Source organism: Phaenicophaeus curvirostris, chromosome Z (assembly GCF_032191515.1).
Source record: "Phaenicophaeus curvirostris isolate KB17595 chromosome Z, BPBGC_Pcur_1.0, whole genome shotgun sequence".
Lineage (NCBI taxonomy): Eukaryota > Metazoa > Chordata > Aves > Cuculiformes > Cuculidae > Phaenicophaeus > Phaenicophaeus curvirostris.
In genome coordinates this window covers 2,183,349-2,202,176 of record NC_091431.1, presented here as the reverse complement: position 1 = coordinate 2,202,176, position 18,828 = coordinate 2,183,349, and the positions used below count along the sequence as shown (strand labels likewise).

The window sequence follows — 18,828 nt, the reverse complement described above, 5'->3', positions numbered from 1 at the left end:
GAATAGGGGACTTGGAACTTAATTAAATTAAGAGGTTCCAAACCAATGGTTTAGCGATACTGCCAGTAACTGGGAGGAGATTGGGAGGAGCTGACCTGCGGGTGAACTTGGCAGGTAATTTCTGTGTTGTCAGCCACCCAGCACTCCTAAAGGCTCCCTGGGAGCACGTGCAGAAGTTGCAAGGAATGTCTTGGCACTTATTATAATTGCATGTAAATATGTGATTACATGCTTGATGAATAATATATGGATTTGTGCGACTTCGTGTATAAATCAAGGCGACAAACCCCTTGGTGTGTGCTTTGATGTGAGGAAAACCTCCAAGCATCCAGAATTTGTAAAAACCTGAATCAAGCAATGTCTCTCTCAGTGTTGTAGTTGTTGCACACCAGGTAATGGATCCACATTTTGGACAACAACCCCACCACAGCTATTGATACCAGTGCCAGGGTATCCTCCTTGCCTTGCAGAGATTCATGATGGTCTTAGGTTCTTTCAGACCTTAAAAAGCCTGCTTGAAATCATCACAGTTCTCTCTCTCTCTCACACACACACATACAACTTTTTAAAGAAGTAGAGGTAAGGTTGGGTCTCCTTCCCATGTGCCAGGACAGGTTCTGAACTGAAGCCTGACGCTGTGCATTCCTTTGTAGGCTGATCCAATGCGCTAGTTCCCAGCCATGTTTAAATCTACAGAATATATTCCTGACAGCAGTGGAGCCAGAAATTCATCCAGCCTCTCAAGTCGTAGCTACTGTATTAATGGTGCGTCTTTTTCTCACACCTACTGGATGCGCAGGTCAGGAGGAGGGAAGAAGAAGCAGATAACGCTAAAAACCCCTCAGTGTAACTGACTCTAAGAGAAAGAGCAAGCTGCCAGTACTTTGAACACTTTTTATCTTCAGAACTACAGCAGACCACACCACCAGCCTGCTTACTTCCAGCCCCACAATCATCAGGAAGATGTAAAACAGCTGAAGTCATTTTTTATTTTTAGAAAGAAAAATGTTAGTTCTACCAAACAACAAGCGATAGGATAGGAAGAAGTGGCTGCGAGTTCTTCCAAGGGAGGTTTAGATTGGATAGTAGGAAAGAATTCTTTACTGGAAGAGAGGTGAAGCACAGGGAGAGGCTGCCAGGGGAAGTGATGGTGTCACGGTCCCTGTAGGTGTTCAGAAAATGCAGAGACACGGCATTTTAGGACATGGTTTACTAGGCACGATGGTGTTGTGTTGATGGTTAGACTGGACGAGCTCGGAGGTGTTTTCCAATCTCAACAAACCTATTAGCCAATGAATTTTTTAAAACACAATTCAATGACGTATAGTGAATTCCGTTGCCAGAATTCACGACTAATAAGTGTCCTGCCCACAGCTGAACTGGAAATGAAGGCAGTTGGCAGGGCATCTGCTTGCTCTGCAGCCAGCAAATAGGTTTGACAGAGTGAGGAATGGTCTGTCAGCTTAACTTGGCCTCCTTTGTCCCATTCACTACATTTCTGGGCATCACAGGAGTGCAATGGTCACAGCAGCCTTGAATGTGACTGCAGAGCCCTTGGGTTTAAAGGGACAGCACTGTCAACAGGTGGGCTGCATTAATGGAATTTTCTTCTGTGTGGATTAAATACCAGTGTGTTTTGCTTCACTTTTAAATAGAGCATATAGGTTATTTATTTATTTATTTATTTATTTATTTATTTATTTATTTATTTATTTTAAGGTCTGCCCCAAATTAACAGTTTCTTTCTGCACGTTTTCTCCCTGGAAGTATCTCCCATCCCTGGAGGCAGTGGTGGGCCACGCTTTGTAAGCCACAGACCTCATCAAAGGGGATTGTTGTAGCCCTGGGTGCCCCCCGTAAATTCAGGGACACCTCTCCCCCGCTGCTGACTGAGGTATAAAATAACACCAGTGGTTGATGTAAAAGATATTTATTCTCACAGGTCAAAAACTTGGGAATACGAAAAGTGTCTGTTTACTGAACCCCGATAAGAACAACGAGGAGGAGGAGGAGGAAGAAGTAAGGGAAGGAGGGAGATAAAGAGGAAATAAAGGAAAAATAGCAAAGATGCTATTTTGCAAAGGTGCACAAATGCCCGTCTTCCAGATCATTGTTTGTAGTTTTTGGTGGGCCTGCGCATTGCTTTTCCAGGAAAGATCTGGAACTGAGTCTGGGGGGCTGAGGAGGGCTCTGGGGTCCAAGGTATCATCCCACCTCTGCTTTCCATGCTGGCAAAACCGCAGCATGACCTCTCCGGGCAGGAGAGTGAGATAAGGTGTTGAAGGACACTGCCTGTGCTGCAGGGTTTAAGGCAGCCAAACCAAGTGATTTAAGGCAGCCAAAAAGAATCAGTCTCCTAAAGAATGGAGATGCACACACAGGGAGAGGTGCAGAGACAGACACTTCTTGGCTTCGCCTTCCCTCCCACGGGGGGAGAGCCAAACACTCTTCTCCCCTCATCCTCCCACCTCCCCCCGTCCCTGTTTCCCCACATCCCCCTCTACCTCCCCAGCCACACAAACTCTGTCCCCATGTACCCCCATCCTCCACCCCCTTGTCCCCCTGTGCCCCCTGCCCTACAAGCCCCTTGCCCTGAGCATCCAGTGCCCCCCAAATGTCCTTCTCCTGTCTCTGTGTCCCCTTGATGTCCCCCCATGTACTCTCCATGCTCCCCTTCCACCCAACGTCCCCCCCTTTCCCCTCCGTGTCCTCCCACACCCCTGCCCCATGTCCCACCTTCCTCCACCTTCTGCCCCGTCCTCCCTGTTCTGACCTCTGCCCCCCAGCACCCCCATTTCCCCCCAACCTCCCACCAACCCCACTTTCCCTATGCCCTCATTTTCCTCCAGCACCCTCAAGTCCCCATTTTGCCCCTTTTCCCCAGCATCCCCACTTTCCCCCGTGTCCCCATCTCCCCCTTTCCCCCCTGCAGCACCTCCACTCTCCCCATGCCCTTATTTCTCCTTCTGCCGCCCACATCCCCACTTTCCCCCATGTCCCCTTTTCCTCCCAGCAGCCCCACTTGCTCCATTCCCCCCTTTCCCCTCCTCTGTAGCCCAGCATCCCCACTTTCCCTCATGTCCCCATTTTCCCCCAGCATCCCCAGTTTCCTCATGTCCCCTTTCTCCCAGCATCACCCCTTTCCCTCTCCCCTTTCCCCCAGCATCCCCCTCTTTCTCCCTTTCACCCAGCATCCCCCTTTTTTCTCCCTTTTCCCCCCTTTCCCCAACATACCCCCTTTCCTACAGCATCCCCCCCTTTTCCCCCCTTTTCCCTCTTCCCCCAGCATCCCCCCTTTCTCTCTCTTCCCCCCAGTATCCTCCCTTTTTCCCTCTTCCTCTGGCATCCCCCCTTTTTTCCTCCTCCCCCCAGCATCCCCCCTTTTCCCCCTTATCTCCCCTTTTCCCCCTTATCTCCCCTTCTTCCCCCTTCCCCCCAGCATCCCCCATTTTTCTCCCTTATTCCCCTTTCCCCCTTCCCCTCAGCATCCCCCATTTTTCCCTCTTCCCTCTAGCATCCCCCCTTTTTCCCTCTTCCCCCCAGCATCCCCCGTTTTTCCCCTTATCTCCCATTTTCCCCTTATCCCCCCTTTTTCCCCTTATCTCCCCTTCTTCTCCCCTTCCCCCAGCATCCCTCCTTTTTCTCCCTTTGCCCCAGCATCCCCCCTTTTTTTCCCTTATCCCCCTTTTCCCCCTTATCTCCCCTTCTTCCCCCTTTCCTCCAGCATCCTCCTTTTTTGTCCCTTATTCCCCCTTATTCCCCCTTTCCCCCAGCATGCCCCCTTTTCCCCTTATCCCCTCTTTTCCTGCTTATCCCCCTTTTTTCCCCTTATCTCCCCTTCTTCCCCCTTTCCCCCAGCATCCCCCCTTTTTCTCCCTTATTCCCCTTTCCCCCTTCCCCCCAGCATCCCCCCTTTTTTCCTCTTCCCCCAGCATCCCCCGTTTTTCCCCTTATCCCCCATTTTCCCCTTATCCCCCATTTTCCCCTTATCCCCCCTTTTTCCCCTTATCTCCCCTTCTTCCCCCTTTCCCCCAGCATTCCCCCTTTTTCCCCTTCCCTTCAGCATCTCCCCTTTTTCCCCTTATTCCACTTTTTCCCTCTTCCTCCGGCATCCCCCCTTTTTCTCCCTTTGCCCCAGCATCCCCCCTTTTTTCCTTATCCTCCCTTTTCCCCTTATACCCCTTTTTTCCCCCTTATCCCCCTTTTCCCCCCTTACCCCTCCTTTTTGCACGTATCCCTCCTTTTCCCCCTTCCCCCCAGCATCCTCCCTTTTTCTCCCTTATTCCCCTTTTCCCTCTTTCCCCAGCATCCCCCCTTTTTCTCCCTTTGCCCCAGCATCCCCCCCTTTTTCCCCTTATCCCCCTTTTTCCCCTTATCCTCCCTTTTTTCCCCGTATCCCCCCTCTTCCCCTTCCCCCCAGCATCCTCCTTTTTTCTCCCTTTGCCCCAACATCCCCCCTTTTTCCCCTTATCCCCCATTTTTCCCCTTATCTCCCCTTTTCCCCCTTATTCCCCCTTTTTCCCCTTATCTCCTCTTCTTCCCCCTTCCCCCCAGCATCCTCCCTTTTTCTCCCTTATTCCCCTCTTCCCCTTCCCCCCCAGCATCCCCCGTTTTTCCCTTTTCCCTCTAGCATCCCCCCTTTTCCCTCTTCCCCCCAGCATCCTCCCTTTTTCTCCCTTTGCCCCAGCATCCCCCCTTTTTCCCCTTATCCCCCTTTTTCCCCGTATCCCCCCTTTTTCTCCCTTTCCCCCCTCCCCGCCCCGTCCCCCCCTCCCCGGCAGGCGGGGCGCTGGCTCCGCTCTCCCTCCGGAGCATAAAAAGCAGGAGGAGAGGGAGGAGGAGGAGGAGGAGGAGGAGGCGATGATGGAGCAGCCGGTGCAGACGGAGACCTGGAAGGCCGGCAGCCTCGGGGAGCTGATCCGCATCCTCCACCGCCTCTTCTCCGAGGAGAAGGTCAGCGTGGAGGAGGTGCAGGAGCTGATGGAGTCGTACGAGAGCAACCCCGAGGAGTGGCTCCAGTACGCCCAGTTCGACCAGTACAGGTGGGAGCCGCGCGGGGGGCACCTCCCTCGGGGTCACGGGGGAGTTTTAGGGAGCGAGCATCCTTCATCACCTCCAGGCAGGGATCCCCACCCATCAGTGCAGCCAGGCAGGAGCTGGGACCTCTCCCACTGGCCTTTTCCCAGAAATCTCACCCCTGTTCTGTGCCTTTCCAAGCTCTAATTTCATCGCTGCTCAATAACTCCTTAATATTAATTGTGTTCGAATGCGCGTTGATGTATGTTGACTTCCCAGCGGTGAAATCTCTTGCTGATTTGGAGCTGGATCCAGCCCCCCCTGACCTTGTGTTTGAGACAGGGGCAGCCTGCAAAGAGAGGGGATTACAGAAAAGGACATCTGCTTGGTGCAGATCACAGGGAACACAAGATTATCTCCCAAGAATGAACAGTGTCTGGAAAAAAACACGATTTGAAACAAAAAAACAAACCCAAAACCCTGGAAAAATGCAACTTGAAAATAAAACCTCAGCATTCTGTTACAGGGACATTCTGTTTAATTTTCAAGGAATGCAATTACTTAGATGAAACTGAACTTTAGCTTAGACCAAAAATATTCCACTTTTTTTTTGTGTAACTACTTCTGACATCACGGGGAGTCCCCACCATCACGGTGCACGGGGACTGGGGACCACTGGGATGCAGGGGGGAGCTCCTCACCCCTCTCCCTGCATAACAAAACAAGGGGGTGAAGGGCAAAGCCTCCTCTGGGATGTGGGGGTGTGGAGGAGAAGGGGGGTTACACTGACCGTGGTGCCACCATCCCAGGCAGGTGGATGCCCGGCATCCGCTAACGGTGATTCTCCATCCTTCATCCTATGGGCTGGTACCAGGCACCGCACGCCCCGTGTCCCCCTGGTGACACCAACATGCAGGATGGCAGCTGGGGGACCACCGGATCCGGTGTCTTTAGAGGAGCCCGTGCGTGTCATTCCCGGTGGGTGGGGAATTGTCTGCCCCTCATGCTTCAGTCCTGTCCAACTCATAGAATCACAGAATCACCGGGTTGGAAGAGACCCACGGGATCATCGAGTCCAACCGTTCCCATCAATCACTAACCCATGTCCCTCAGCACCTCGTCCACCCGTCCCTTAAACCCCTCCAGGGAAGGGGACTCAACCCCCTCCCTGGGCAGCCTGTTCCAGTGCCCAATGACCCTTTCTGTGAATTTTTTTTCCTAATGTCCAGCCTAAACCTCCCCTGGTGAAGTTTGAGGCCATTCCCTCTTGTCCTGTCCCCTGTCCCTTGGGAGAAGAGCCCAGCTCCCTCCTCTCCACAACCTCCTTTCAGGGAGTTGTAGAGAGCAATGAGGTCTCCCCTCAGCCTCCTCTTCTCCAGGCTAAACACCCCCAGCTCTCTCAGCCGTGGGGGTTGAGGCTTTCCTGCTGGGTTGGGAACTGTCTGACCCCCAACGCTTCAATGCCGTCCAACTCCATACGGGTTGAGGCTTTCCCGACAGGTTGGGCTGCCCGCAACGTTTCAGTCCCGTCCAAACGGTGCAGGTCAAAGCTTTCCCAGAGGGTCAGGAGCCATCTGACCCCACTCATCAGTCCCGTTCACCTATGGGGTAGTGTGAGGTTAAGGCTTTCCCAAAGGGTTGTGAGCCACCTGACCCCCCAGTGCTTCGGTCCCTTCCAACTCCCTACAGGTCAAGACTTCTTGCTTCTTGGCAGGAGGAAGGAAAATGCCTGTTAGGGTTTTGAGCCACTTCTGCTTTGCTAACAACTCATATTTTCCTGCCACTGGTGGCTTCCCTACCTTAAATTTCGATATAAATGCTTCTTATTTGAGCACTTCGTCTTACGTTCTTTCAGACTTTAAAAAGTCTGCTTGAAGTCATCACATTTCTTGCACACACATGTACAACTTTTTTTAAAAAGTAGAGATAATGTTGGGTTGACCCAAACAAAAAAAAAACCCAACAAACCCCAAACTCCAAAACTTTTACTTTTCATCTTGCTGTTGTGAAAGCATCACTCCAGCTTGGCTTTTTTTTCAGCCTTCTTTCACCTTGCCTTGACCATCCTTCATTCAGAACAAATCACAGCATCTGTAACAGAACATGGGAAACTAAGAATCGGAATAACAAAGCATGCTAAGGTTAGAAGTATGCATGGCAGCCTTTTTGGTTTGTTGGTTTTTTTGGGTTTTTTTTCCTCTTTTGGTGAGCCAGATCTGCTGTGCAGAAATAACAGCACTTGATAAGTTCAGTCAAATGCCAGCATTGGCCACGTATGTTGTGACATCGTAGGAAAAATACATCTACGTAATATACACACAGAGGGTGGATGCACTGAGGAGCAGCACAGAGATACACACATTATGCTTTGGAAGTAATTAGTTATGAGCATCCTATCTTGATTAAATAGAGTGGTCTTATGGGGAAATGAATTAAAAACTTTCAGCTGACATCGGTGCACTCTGTGTGTCCCTGCTTACATCCCTTAGGTGAGAGGCATCCTGTCATCGACCTAAGTATTTGCTTTACTTGGCAGGGTGTGAGCAGTCATGACTAACGCTAAAGTTGTGTTACTGGCACGGTAACAGCTGGAAGCATCAGTCCCGGATGAGAATTACTCCACTATGGAAAGTAAAGTATAGAGCAAAACCCCAGTCCCTTTCCCTTCTCTCTGCATTTCAATAGGATGAGATGAGTGGCAGCTTTAGTGAGGTTTGCAGTTAGAGCACAGGGGAGCAAATACAAGCTGTTGCTATTAAAGGTGTTTTCAAGCCCTGAGAGCAAATCACACTCTAGAACAAATATATCAATAAGAAGCCTCGAGGAACAAGTTTATTCTGTGCCCACCTATATGTTAGCACATGGAAAATCATTTTAAGAAATCTTGCTCTGATAAACTTTGTTTAGAAGCAGATGCTGGCAGAAATTATCCCACAGGTACTCCATCCACACGTGAACGCTACGGTGCAAGACAGAGAATCATGGAATCACCAGGTTGGAAGAGACCCACCGGATCATAGAACGTTCAGGAACAGAGTAGGACCGTGTAGGGAAAGCCTGACTTCTTATTTCTTTGGGTTTTTGGCTTTGTACAAATGAGTACTGTGTAACAGAAGGAAAGCCAAGAATAACTGAAAAGGAGCTGCAAAAAATGTAACTCTGTTTTTGTCTTGTTTCATTGCAGTCTTCTGTTTCTAATTATAAGCCAGCTGCTGAAGTGACTTCATTCAATAACTATTTTGATTTGATCCTGTCTACCCCATTAGTCTCAGGCTTGCAGTTCCCTAACTCCTAGTATCTATGTAATTCAAAAGCAATACGATTATAAAATATTAAAAAGTCCATATTTTTTTATTCCCAGCAAAAGAATTCTTACCAAAATGAATACTAAATACAGTTTTATTTTTTCTCCAAGTGACACTTGCCTTTCAAGAAAAAGAAGGAAAAATAATTTTATGGTACAACCTTCCTTCATAAACATGTTTGTATAATTTTGGCTCTTATAGGCACATCCATACAGTAAAAAGCAAATACTTTGTATTTCAGGTATACGAGAAATCTTGTGGACAGTGGAAATGGAAAGTTCAACTTAATGATCTTGTGCTGGGGTGAAGGGCATGGCAGGTTTGTATTAAAAGACCGTGGTTTCAACAAACATTTATAAAGATGCTGTATCTTTCTTTGTCCTATGAAAAGACACAAATAATCTGCCCTAGGTGAGCTATCGAAAAACATCTGGGAGCTAAGCAGTGTAGAGCTCCTGTTGGCATAGTGGTCCTGAATATATGCTATACGTTTTGCAAGATTCTTTTAAAAATTCTGTTTTTCTACCAAATCTGAGCTTCCCTTCTGTCAGAGGAAGTTTTTAGTCCCAGAGATGCAACGGGTCTGGTGGGCAGGGCAGGTTGAACAGACCCTACCCAACCTGTCCCATGGAGCAGACCCACTCAAGTCTTGGTAGCAAAGGCAGGACTTGGTGCAGTTTGAATAGTCTCTGTTCTCACGCAGTCCAATTAAATCCTGCCTCTGTGACAAGATGAGAAGAGTAATTTTGGGTTAGCACTGTGGGCTGCCAGGAGGGAGGCCCTTTCCAGGAGTATTTGGCTTTCTTTAGGTTCACACGTCCCATCTCGTTGCTCAAAACAGACCACGCTGCTGCTGAGGCCCCCGGAGTTGTGCACACAGACTGTACACTGGGGTGTGTCGTCCTAGACGTGTGAGGGCAGGATCTGTCCCTTGGAGGGGCTTCCACAAGATGTTGGCCAAAGCAAAATACGGAATAACAAAACGTGCAGGTTTTGACTGATTATTCTCGTTTAGAAATAGAAAATCTAAGGAGACGTCAGAACTGTTTCTTTCCGTGTTGTAGCAGCATGCAATCAAACATTTACTGCATTCTCCAGGGGATTCCATGACGTTATCCTCAGAGGGATATAGGAACCAAGCCCACCACCTCTACTCGTTCCGCGCTGTTTCTACGAAGCCTGTAATTTATGTCAAACTGTGTTTGATTTGGATGAGCGTTTGGTAGAGCTAGACTGAGACCACAAGTTGTTTTTCCTTCCTACTTGAGGAGGATCAGATTGTTCTCGTGGCTTGTGGAAGGAGTGTGACAACGTGGCATTTGTGAACTGTTCTGTGCCTGAAGCAAGCTCTGTTCTCCTGGCACCTCAGTTCGTAAGAAATGCTGACATTTGTTTACTGAAGAGAGTAATGTGCAAGTGCCAAGTGTTTGATTGAATCTCATTAGGACTGTACGTCTGGGAGGGTCAAATTCCCCCTTCTCCCTCACACCCAGTGAGCAGAGAACTTTCCTTTTGTCCTAATCCCATTGACTTCTCTAACAGTTAGTCTTCTGTTTAAAAAAACCCAAGCACAAAACTAAACTACGTGTCTAACGCACGTGTCTCCAAATGTGGAAATTAATGCATTGGAGAAAGGAAAAAGATCTAGCAAATCGTATCGCATCATACTGCTTTGTTCATGTTTTGCCAAACCAGTGAAATTAACAGTTTTTTGTAGCTGGTTGTAGCCTTGTTAGAGTGAGAGGTATGGCATTTTTCATCTACAAATGCCTGTGCACCCCAGCAGTAAAGAAACCATTGAAATTAAACAGAAGAAGCCCGTTTCTCCCACTTTTGGGGAGTGAGCATGGTGGACCTACAAATAACAGGTATACTTGCAAGTTTAAACCATCTTCTGCCTGGAGTCACTGTGGAAGCCATCGTTTTGTTTCTTGGCCCACGAGAGTTCTCGTGTTCTGAAGGATTTTTCGGTCCTTCCCCCTCTGCCTTGCTTCCTTTGTGTTTCTCCATGGCAAAGTCATAGGTTGATCGATATCTGACTCTTCCCAAGCCCTGCTGTACACGACCCTTATCCCAATACATTTCTAAAACAGCAGTTTTCAGTAGGCATCACTTAGTCACTGTGATCTTTTTTTACCCTAAGACTTTTGTGCAGTGGTTATGTCCAGATACAATGCACTATGCCATCTGTCCTATTTGCTCTCCTGAAATTCAATATGTGCATCACGCTGAGTTTGGTTATTCTTTTTACATATATAGCAGCATCCATGATCACACTGACTCACACTGCTTTATGAAGATCCTCCAGGGGAATCTGAAGGAGACTCTGTTTGAATGGCCTGAGAAAAAGGGCAATGGTGAAATGACTAAGAAATCGGAACGTGTTTTGAGGGAAAATCAGTGTGCCTACATTAATGGTAAGCTATTAAGCCAATGCTTACAACTACCCATTCATGAGTATTATTCCTAACCAAAGAGTTCAGCTGCTCTCTAGACTCTTACCTTTTAACAGTATAATACTAATGGTTTTATGGGCAGTTTAAGAACATAGCTTTCTAGATTCTGCACAAAACTGTGTTTAGATTCAGTAAAACAAACAACAAAACCATGTCCTTTTAAACTCACTTTTGAGATTTGAAATTGCTCGATACTTAAATACACCGGGTGTCTCCTCTAGACCAAGCAGCCTTCAGCACGGTGTTCCTAGTGACTATGTGAAATCACTTCTAAATATAGACCTTAAATAGCATTTAATGGGAAATAAGGGAACTAAAGTTGAGATAGCTTAGTCAGCTTGATTTTTTGTTTAAAAAAGAAATAATCTTTTTGGTCAGACATGGAAATCCTAGGTTGAAAATGTAGAAGCTGTCTATGGGATAAATTGATCACCCAGGAGCAGAGGCCCCGATCCTCAGAGACACTTCTCCAACAGAAGGATGTAGTGCTGGAGTGCAGCATCAGCAGAACTGAAAGGCTCAGGTCTACCCAACCTACATCAAAAAAAAAAAGTCTTGAATGAGTAGATGCTGAGCGACAACTAAATTCATGCCACTACATGTATCTATCAGCATCTTGAGCTACGCTGGAGGCTGTCCTGTGGACAGCTGAGTGTAACGTGTTCTGATGCTACGAAAGACGTTGCACATCGTGTTGAACAGCAATGAATTCATCAGAACAAAGGCAACGTGTCAGAGAAGGGGGCCATCTGCCTTATATGCCACGAGTTAAAAACTGGAGTACACAGCTTGTGGGGCTGAGCTTTGTGTTGGGTTCTGGACTAAGCCAGGGTGAGAGCACTGGGGAAAAAAGGCTAGTGCTCTGCAGCCCTCTGTTGAAGATGAGCCACATCGAGTGAAACCAAAATATCCACAGGATGGGAAATGCAAGAGGAGTTTGACACGTCTGCTGATGCTTCCATGCCAGCCACGAGGGTTCTTAGTCAGGTTTTGCTACCTATGTGATTTTTTCCAGTCCAAGCAATCACACCCCATGTGCTTCCTTGGTTGTTTTAAACAAATTTGGAGTCCAGCTCTCTGAGACAGTTTGGATCTCTGCCATGTTTCATACAGATGCTTTGGTTTAAAGGAAGCGGGTAAAACAAACAGAAGGAAACCACTGAAAGTGTGGTGATTCTCCTAACTACTTCAATAATGAGTGACCTTCGTGTTTCTGTTGCATGCTTCTTGACTGCTCTTGTGCTTTATTTAGTGCTAGAAACCATTAAACTGAGTTTATTTGAGTCTCCCATTAAATAAGCACAGTTTTCAGACTTTTTTTGCCCTTTGTCCTCTATTTAGATGAACTATGTTAATAACACTTAAGGCTTACATTCCAAATGTGCCAGAGCTAAGAGTGTACTCATGATTCTCAAGATATCATGCCTGTGTTGCACCATACGGGTCTAGATATTATAGGATACACTAATTCAAGTACAAAGGCCTGGGTTGTTTCTACCGCAGCGTCACAAATTTAAATTCAAGGTCTCTTTTTAAGTAACCAAAACACTTCAGTTTTGTGCAGAACAGAAATGGTTTGTTTCGTGGATGTGATTCTTCTCTGTTCATCGTCTTGATTTCTACTCCGCCACTGCAGAAAGTGCCATTAGTAACCACACAACAGACAGTGCCTTGTTTTATTACGTGTTCAATTATGTTTACTATTCAGTTAAGGTTGGGAGTATGCCAGTCAGTACTAATTTGTCACGTTAGTTGAACAAGCGGACACATGAAAAGCCCGTTCTCCAAACTAATAAATTGGAAGGATTAATTAGCAAGCAGATGCCTGCAGTAGAACACAATTATATCTCTGTCTGTAAGTCCATGCCACACATACACGTAGCTGACCTTTAATATGACTGATATGCTTGTTACCGGGCTGAGAATTAGCAATACAAAAACTTTTTTCCCCCGTAACATGTCTTGCTAATTTTTAGAAATGCAAATTTCTAAATTCCTACTTCTGGAGCATCTGTAACAACAGCATCTCGTAGGAGAGTAAACAATCTTGAAGTCCTTTGGGAATGATGGCTAGAAAATTACTGACAGCATGGCCTTCCTTAAGTCTCTTTGGGTTTCTCTTGGCCTTTATACTGGAGCAGATAATCCAGAAGTTCCATGAAGTGTGGGAGGTGATAAGGTATTTTGAATTCCCAGTGCGTTTAGGAATCTGTGCTAGAGAACAGCCGTCAGATTCCCTGCGCTGAGTCACTTGTTGCTTATAAATGTGCAGGTATGCCTAACTGGCTTGCTCATGAGTTTTGGTTTAGAAAGCATTTTTTTTTGAATATCTGAGATCCCATTAAATCTTCCCACTAACACGAGCTCTTGTTTCATGCCCTCGGTGGCGTAGACTCCATCGGCCTGCACCGTGTGGAGAACATAAGCCACACGGAGTCTGCGGTCAGCCTGCATTTGTACAGCCCACCCTTCGACAGCTGTAACACCTTTGATCAGAGGACCGGACACAAGCACAAAGTCAAAATGACCTTCTACAGCCAGTTTGGAGAAAGGACTCCCTGTGTAAGTACAAGAGATCGTGCTCCCCGCCTGTCCCTGGGCTCCGAGCCCTCAGCCCCTGCAAGGATGGGCACAGGGGCTGCCCTCTTCCCCGCGCTTCTCCTGGCATCCCGATCGCAGAGCAGCTAAAGCCTCTTTCCAAATACCACTCAATTTGTTGATCTGCGCCCCCCTTGCGTGGAGCTCCTCGCTTTGTAGCTTGCCTCCCCCTGACCAGCAGGAGATCCATTCTGAGTAGAGAAGAGAATTAATGAGAATTTTGCTACTAGCTGAGTGTGTTCAGGCAGCAAATGATGGTAAACACAGCCCAGTGAATGGAAAACTGGGGAGCAGCTACGCTGATCTGGCCAACTTCGGTCATGTGTAACCTTTCCTGAAAAGGCAGGAAAAGGCGTCACGTTTCATGCCAGTTGTTTTAAAACTGCCAACTTACTGTGAAGTAAAGAATCCTTTAATAAAGTTAATTTAATTATTTAAAATTGACACAGAACGATTTGCTCTGTGAGTGAGAATCGGCTGATGGGCTGTTGTCTGCATTCTTGAGCAATGGCATGAGGTTTTGTTTGGATAGAAAAGGAATCTTAAGATCAGCTTTGGGGCACCAAGCTGGGACATGTGTGAGAGTTTAACAGGGCTCCTTTGAGCACTCCTGCATGCATTGGGAAACGTAACTGCTGATAAAGGAGGAAAGGGAGATTCACAGAATCACAGAATCACAGAACAACCAGGTTGGAAGAGACCCACCGGATCATCGAGTCCAACCGTTCCCATCAAACACTATTCTTGATAGTCAGCCACAGAGGTTCAAAGACTGGTTGTGTTAGATACAGAACATTTTAACCTTTCACTGAAGCCAAAATTCAGTGACCAGGAGTTTTCCTGAGCGAGCCTTTAGTAAGATCCAGTAATTTTTTTTATATATATTATCGACAAGTACTATGTAAATTATTTCTTCTAAGGCTTGTCACATTATGTGATTACAACTTTACCAAACAGCTCAAACACAAACTTTGACCTTCTTGAGTCTGAAAAGTCTTTGAGAAAGTAAACTCATATTCATAATTCAGATTTTAAAGCAAAATAAACATGGAAAAATATTGAACAAAATTCATGCAAGAATTCAGTGTTTGCTTGCTTGCTTTTTGTTTTAAGTATGTAAGATAACAAGTGAGACTAGATGTTTTGATTTGGACTGTTTTCCTACCCTTGATCTGTAACCATGTTTGTACCTTTTGTGGGAAACTGGATCTGACTCACAGGAGAGAAGTAAATTCTAATCATTGAGTCTCTTTCATGAATTCCTGTAAATGGAATTCCAGTAAGGGGGAAAGTGGTGGAGAGAGAGCCACCCAGCTGCCTGAAATGACTTCACGCTACAAAAACCTTCTGGCCTCAGTGAAGGTTTCTGGAAAGCTGACTGGAAAATCAAACTTTCTCCTGCTTAACAGATCTCAAAAGGATGTAGAAAAACAGAGATATAAGACAAAAACACCAAGAGACTTATTTAAAGTATACTTGCTTATCTTTCATGCATGCAGTGCTTCCTCTTTGTCTTAAATATTTGTGCAGGTAAAACATACAGGTAAATCTTTATTGGCTTCTGGCCACGATGAAGTCTTAATTAATTAAATCTCCAGTAAATACACAATAAGTCACATAGGTCTAATAATTAAAATAGCATGTGTTATGTCTAAAGACTTGCCCATGGAAGTAACTGTTTACACAGTTCACCGTTCTGGTATAAACCATGAGAACACCGATACAGAAGTTCTCCGAGGGGAAAACTGATTTTGTCTCGGATGTCACAGCCCATCAATTCCTGCTGCCAGGAATTTTGCTGGGGGAGGTGGTTTCTCTTTGCAGCCTGCTTCTTGAGTTTGACTTTCAAGCAGTTTCTGTCAAAATGAAGCAGAGCAGAGTGTTGGACAGAAAAGACAGGCGGAAGGGAGAAGGACCTCAGCCTCCCCTGTTGCTGGGGGCTTGTTCATGGTCATGCAAAGCCAACAGACAAGGCGATTTGGCCAGCTGCACAGTGCCCTCTTTAAAATCTGTCAAGGAGTACTGAAGATAAATACACTAAGTATTTTAAGATGCTGAGCTATATGAGGAATAAAATCCCATACTGAGAACATGGAACAGGCGGTGACTGTCTCTTTCCTTAAAACAGCAACCTCTCCTCTTTCCTTTTAGGCAACAGCAGTGCCGCAGGAGAACAACTGAGAAGCACCAGCACGCGTTTGCCTAAGACCTGCTGAATGTGTAAATGGGGACAGAAGAGTTGTATGGCCATGGCCAACAACCCTCTATATTTCTATACCTTGTACATAAAAGTACCCTAGGGCAGCTTCCAGGCCACCCACAGCTTCCTCGAGCCAATGTGCCGATAGTGGGACACGAAGCTCACTAGTGCCATAAACTACTTCAGAGGTTAGGTGCCTTTTCTTAGGCTTCTGTCAGAATTAAGTAGTTTGTTTTCTGATTCTAACCTCCTTTTAATTCCACTTCTGATACGACACTGAGAATATCAGAAATAGGGGTTTTAAACATCATCTGACACTACTTAATAGGCCTATGTGTAGGTATACTCTCAATGTAATTAATAATTATATAAACTTCTAAGCTTCCAGTCACTTGTGCCTATGGGTAGTACACTAGATAAAATTAACAGCAGCTTTTTTTTTTTTATTATTTTAATGCTCTAGGCCATTTCAATAGTTTTGTGCATTTTTTACTGTTTATTTTTTACAATTGCATTTGCCAGATCTTGTTTTAAATAGAAGCAATGAAATGCTTCATGCACAATGATTTTTTAAACTGATTGGGAAGAGATTTGGGTTTTTAATAAGACTAATCATAATTAATTCTGCTAATGTCCAGTTTCCAAAGTATTCTGTATAGCTACTGAAGAAGGTAACTGAAATAAAACTGGATTTGTGCACAGATTTCAAAGTTTTCAGCCTTTTTCTACTGGTAACTAAAATATTTGCTACACTTTACAAAAATCCACATTTGTCCTGAACATCTAAGTCTTTTCCAAGCTGTATGCTATTAGCAAAGGCTTTGAAAAGTTGGAGGTATTTCAGACATGCAAAGAATCCTGATCCCGATTAAGTCAGTGGGAATTCTGCCATTGCATTCACTGATGCTTAGCTTTATCCCCCAGATTTGGTTACAAGGAGAGAACCATCTCGGAAAAACTTAACTCTAATTAATTATACCAGAATCAGCAAAGCTGCCCAGACTTCGACTATCCCATTCATTTAATGCAGCTACTAGTTAAGACAAGTCAAGACTGGTTTTCAGGGACCAGTTTAAGTTCTGATGGTATCCTTTTTAGATGAGGACTTTCAAGAGCATCCAGTTCCACCCCTGCCACGTTCAGGGACACCTCCCACGGGATCAGGCTGCCCAACGCCCCATCCAACCTGGCCATGAACCCCTCCAGGGATGAGGCAGCCCCAGCTTCCCTGGGAAATCTGTTCCAATGCCTTCAATGCAATGAAAAGATAAAGGAGACCTAAAGGTGAAAGAACAGGGAGAAGCATTAGTAGTATTAGTAGTAAGTGAGGATTATCTGCATAAGGTGGACCTGGAGGCTGTGCCAAAGAGGGGTCAAAGGAACATTCTCAAACTGGAAGAAGCATGAGGAACAATGACAATCAGCAAAGGCATAAAGAGTCCCCTATGCTTTTCCTGGACTTTAGCATACCCCAGAGTTTAATATGTTTCTTTCTCATTCACTGTGAACCAATTCCTGAAAAGTTCTCAGCAAGCAAGACTTTGGGCTTGCACAGCTTTGTTTGGTATGGCTGAAGTTGTGAAAGTGTCACAGCACCCGAGATGAGCCAAGGTTGGCAGTCCAGCCACCGTGCTCTTGGAGGAGCTACCTGAGCAGGTAGCTCAGGACCATGTCCAGCTGGGGTTTCGTATCTCCAAGGATGGAGGCACCACAGCCTCTCTCGACAAACTCTTCCAGTGTTTCATGGCATCAGAGAATGGTTTGTGTTTGACCATCCTCACAGTAAAAAGCCTTATGTTCAGAGAAAATGTCTTATATTTTAATTTACACTCACTGCCTCTTGTCCTCCTCCCCCATCTCACAGGACATGAGCAATTTTACTTAACTGACTTCAAATATAGCATATTTATCGTGCTTTTGGTTACTAGGTAAAATTAAAGGACGAACCCAACAGGTTGTAAATCACAGGTTCAGTCAGGTTAGGGGAACTGGAAAGGTCAGAGAGGCAGCCAGGAAGCACAGCAGCAATGCTGCAGTTAGCTGTAGCACAATCCATTGATACAGAAGTTTAGGCAGCGCTCCAGCAAGCCGCACACATGACTAGCAAGTGAGGTGGAGGAAAAAGGTAAAAATTACCTACCCAAGCTGTCCCAAACACTGTTTAGCCACGGTAAACATGGTATCTTGCACTGCACAGAATAATACATGAATTTCAGTGTTTCAGAACAAGGTACTTAACACCCACCACACCAGAAACATAAGGGGGTAGCCTTTCAAACATACAGGAAACCTCAAGAGAAATCATTAATTGGGTCCAGAGTCCTTTGAACACTTGCCACAACCAGCACCTTTGCTACTTCCTAAGGACGAGTGATGCATCTCATGCTCTGTATGGCACAAGCATAAGCTAATAACTACTGAAAGCAAAATTTAATAAATAAATATCAAGCCATATAATGAGAAATAGAGTCACTTTTTAACTTGCAGAAATATGTTCACTTAACCTGTGCTGGCTTAAATCATAGACAATAGTAACAACAAGATAGTATTTGCACCTTATTACACCTGGGCAGACACGATATTGAACTTCTAGTATATGAAAGTACTTGAGCTTTGGAGTAGTGCCAGCTGGCCAGTTGATGGGGTAGCAATATGCCATAGGCTAACAATTAGCTTTCACTGAGCAATGAACAGATGCTTAGTGTTTCATATGGTTTCATTGGGGAAGGGGAAAGATTTACAATAGACATTAGGAAGAAATTCTTCACTACGAGTGCCGTTGACACGGTCCCCTGCAACGTGATTCTCTCTAAATTGGAGAGACATCCATTTGATGGGTGGACTGTTCAGTGGATAAGAAACTGGTTGGATGGTCGCATTCAGAGAGTAGTGGTCAATGGCTTGAAGTCCAGATGGAGATCCATTACAAGTGGTGTGTCTCCCTCAGGGGTCTGTACTGGGACCAGTGCTGTTTGAATCTTCACCAATGATATTGACAGTGAGATCAAGGGCAGCCTCAGCAAGTTTGCAGATGACACCAAGCTGAGTGGTGCAGTTCCCACAGCAGAAGGACGGGATGTCATCCAGAGGGACCTGGACAGGCTGGAGCAGTGGGGCTGGGAGACCCTTATGAGGTTCAACAAGGCCAAGTGCAAGGTCCTACACCTGGGTCGGGGCAATCCCCGATTTCAGTACAGGATGGGGGATGATGTGACTGAGAGCTGCCCTGCAGAGAAGGACTTGGAGTTGCTAG

At 45.9% G+C, this 18,828-nt stretch overlaps 1 protein-coding gene across 1 annotated transcript; it reads left to right on the top strand.

Moving 5' to 3' along the window:
• The first annotated feature begins 4,838 nt into the window (after window positions 1-4,838).
• Window positions 4,839-16,285, top strand: CDO1 (cysteine dioxygenase type 1). The gene is made up of 5 exons (XM_069880565.1): window positions 4,839-5,042; window positions 8,563-8,640; window positions 10,581-10,738; window positions 13,170-13,339; window positions 15,527-16,285. The coding sequence occupies exons 1-5, from the start codon at window positions 4,861-4,863 to the stop codon at window positions 15,554-15,556; spliced, it is 618 nt and encodes a 205-aa protein (XP_069736666.1). The 5' UTR covers window positions 4,839-4,860; the 3' UTR covers window positions 15,557-16,285.
• Window positions 16,286-18,828: the final 2,543 nt, after the last annotated feature.